This window comes from Belonocnema kinseyi, chromosome 9 (assembly GCF_010883055.1).
Source record: "Belonocnema kinseyi isolate 2016_QV_RU_SX_M_011 chromosome 9, B_treatae_v1, whole genome shotgun sequence".
Classification (NCBI taxonomy): domain Eukaryota; kingdom Metazoa; phylum Arthropoda; class Insecta; order Hymenoptera; family Cynipidae; genus Belonocnema; species Belonocnema kinseyi.
Window position 1 is genome coordinate 132,818,122 of NC_046665.1, and position 2,678 is coordinate 132,820,799.

General features: G+C 34.0%; 1 protein-coding gene across 1 annotated transcript; it reads left to right on the forward strand.

The window, feature by feature from the left end:
- Positions 1–296: 296 nt before the first annotated feature.
- Positions 297–2,678, forward strand: LOC117179986 (heat shock protein 68-like; the record flags this gene model as incomplete). The annotated part of the gene is made up of 2 exons (XM_033372257.1): positions 297–691; positions 2,218–2,678. Coding segments are annotated over exons 1-2 (747 nt in total), but the record flags the coding sequence as incomplete, so codon positions are not given.

Genomic DNA, 2,678 nt, shown 5'->3' on the forward strand with positions numbered 1-2,678 from the left:
TTGCTGATGAAAATAACGGAAATGTCGGAAACGTTCTAGAACGTTTTGTCTTCTAAATAATTTTCCACTTTTTCCTAACAGAAAATCTTTTCCCGATTAAAAATAATTTCATATTAAACCCTAAAAACTTGTTCAAAAACTCGGTACTAAAAAAATTGGCTATAAATAGGTTTTGAAAATGAAAGTAAACAAAAATAGCCACACATTGATTCACGATCTTGCTGGATGTTTCTCGAAACGAGTAGAACCGAGTATTGACGAGTGGCGAGTTCGGGGTAGAGGGGGCGCGCTGCCTATAAAACTGGTGCTCGCGCCAGGAGCCGGCAGTACATGAAAAGCAATCAAACGAGTTATACGAGTGAAGTTTAAGAAGCGAACGAATACGAAACAACAAAAACAACAAACATGCCAGCAATTGGAATAGATTTGGGAACCACCTACTCCTGCGTGGGAGTGTGGCAGCAGGGAAAGGTGGAGATCATCGCCAACGACCAGGGCAACAGAACAACACCTAGCTATGTTGCCTTTACGGACACGGAACGTCTGATCGGCGATGCCGCCAAAAACCAGGTGGCGATGAACCCGGCCAACACCGTCTTCGACGCCAAAAGGTTAATTGGACGCAAGTTTGACGACCCCAAGATCCAGAGCGACATCAAACACTGGCCATTCAAAGTCGTCAACGAAGCAGGTATTTGTCCCATTTGCATATTAATCTCATTTTTTACATATTTTTATTTTGTCGTATAGTTTTTTTTGTATTTTTAAAAGTACATTTTTGTGCAAGAGATCAAAATTATGACTGTAATTTTAGTGACGGATGGAACAGTTTCAATTATTGTTTTTTTTTTCATTCTTGATTTTCAGAGCTTTAAATGTTTTTAATTTTAATTTTTTCAAATTATTGTGACATTTACATATTTAATAAATTTTTGGTATGTTTTACTTTTGTGCAAGAGTTCAAAATAAGATAAAATTTAGATTGATTGGATTCACATTTTCAATTATGTTTTTTTCACTATAAATTTATTTAGGGATTTCTTCTATATCTTATTCGTTTTTGTATACGAGTTCAAAATTCGAGGGTACCATATTTTAATTTCATTCTGTTCGAGTTTGAATTTGATTATGTTGCTAAAGTAATATTAAAAATGTGTAAGTATTAAAATTTAAAATGTGATAAGAACGAGTTAAAACATAAAAATTGTTTACTTTTGAACTTTTCAAAAATTAAAGAAAATAAAATTTCAATTGCTAAAATTTAAGAAAATTGAATATTTAACTATTGAGAACTGAAGATTTTTATCATTAAATTAATTAACTGTAGAAAATGATTGTTTATTGAAAAAATGGAAAACTGATTTTTCCAAGAATTTTAAGCTGTGTATAATAAAAATCGCAGAAAATGTAGTCCCCATAACTATGTCAAAATAAAAATTCATGCTGTTTAAAAGGTTAAGTTTATGCTGAATTTATTTATTTTTATTGTAAATATTGCTTCCAAGAGTTCTTAAATGTTTTTAATTTAGAAGTTCATTGTGATTATTTTAAATTTTGGAAATATATATTTATTTGTAAATTTTTTTCTCGGAAGTCAGATGTGAGTTTTGTATATTTTCTTTTTTAATTCATTATGAATAAAATGTGCTAAAAATTTCATTTTGTTGCTGTAAAAGTCTAGATAGTTTTTTCGATATTTTGAGATTTCAATATGTGACACTGTAGTTAAAAAATGGTTTGAAAATTACATTTTTATAGATAATTTTAAATCAAAATTTAACATTTAATATATTCAGTATTTAAAATTGTCAAATTTTAAGTCACTTCGAATTGGACTTTTGTTTTTTAGAAAAGATCCCTAGTAAAACTCTTTCCTGAATTTTGTTTAGTTCACATAAATATATTTGAGTCATTTCTTCGTTTTGTGAGAACTGCGTTAGATTTGGTATCTTTTGCAACAATAAATTTTAAATTGTTTAGATGCTAGATATAAAAAATAATAAACTTTGTAAGTTATATTCTAATGCAGAATCAAGTTTAATTGCAAAATTGAGACTGTAGAATTTAATTTATTAATTTTCCAAAATTTGGTTTATACTTGAAAATAAGGCAAACCCTAAATATGACCAAATGAAGCTCTGAAACTGTTCACTTGGTTCTTTACTTAAAAAAAAAAAAATTGAGACGAAAAAATTCAATGAATTGTTTGTATTTCAGGCAAACCTAAGATCCAGGTTGAGTTCCGCGGTGAGATGAAGAGGTTCAATCCGGAGGAGATCAGTTCGATGGTCCTGACGAAGATGAAGGAAACAGCAGAGGCGTATCTGGGAGGAAGTGTGCGAGACGCGGTCATAACAGTGCCCGCCTATTTCAACGACTCGCAGCGACAGGCGACCAAAGATGCGGGCGCGATCGCCGGAATAAACGTCCTCAGAATCATCAACGAACCCACCGCCGCGGCTCTCGCCTACGGCCTCGACAAGAATCTCAAGGGCGAGAAGAACGTCCTCATCTTCGATCTGGGCGGCGGAACCTTCGACGTGTCCATCCTCTCCATCGACGAAGGCTCGCTCTTCGAAGTCAAGTCCACTGCCGGGGACACGCACCTCGGCGGCGAAGACTTCGACTCGCGACTGGTGGACCATCTCTGTCGGGAGTTTGAGCGCAAGTATCGCAAG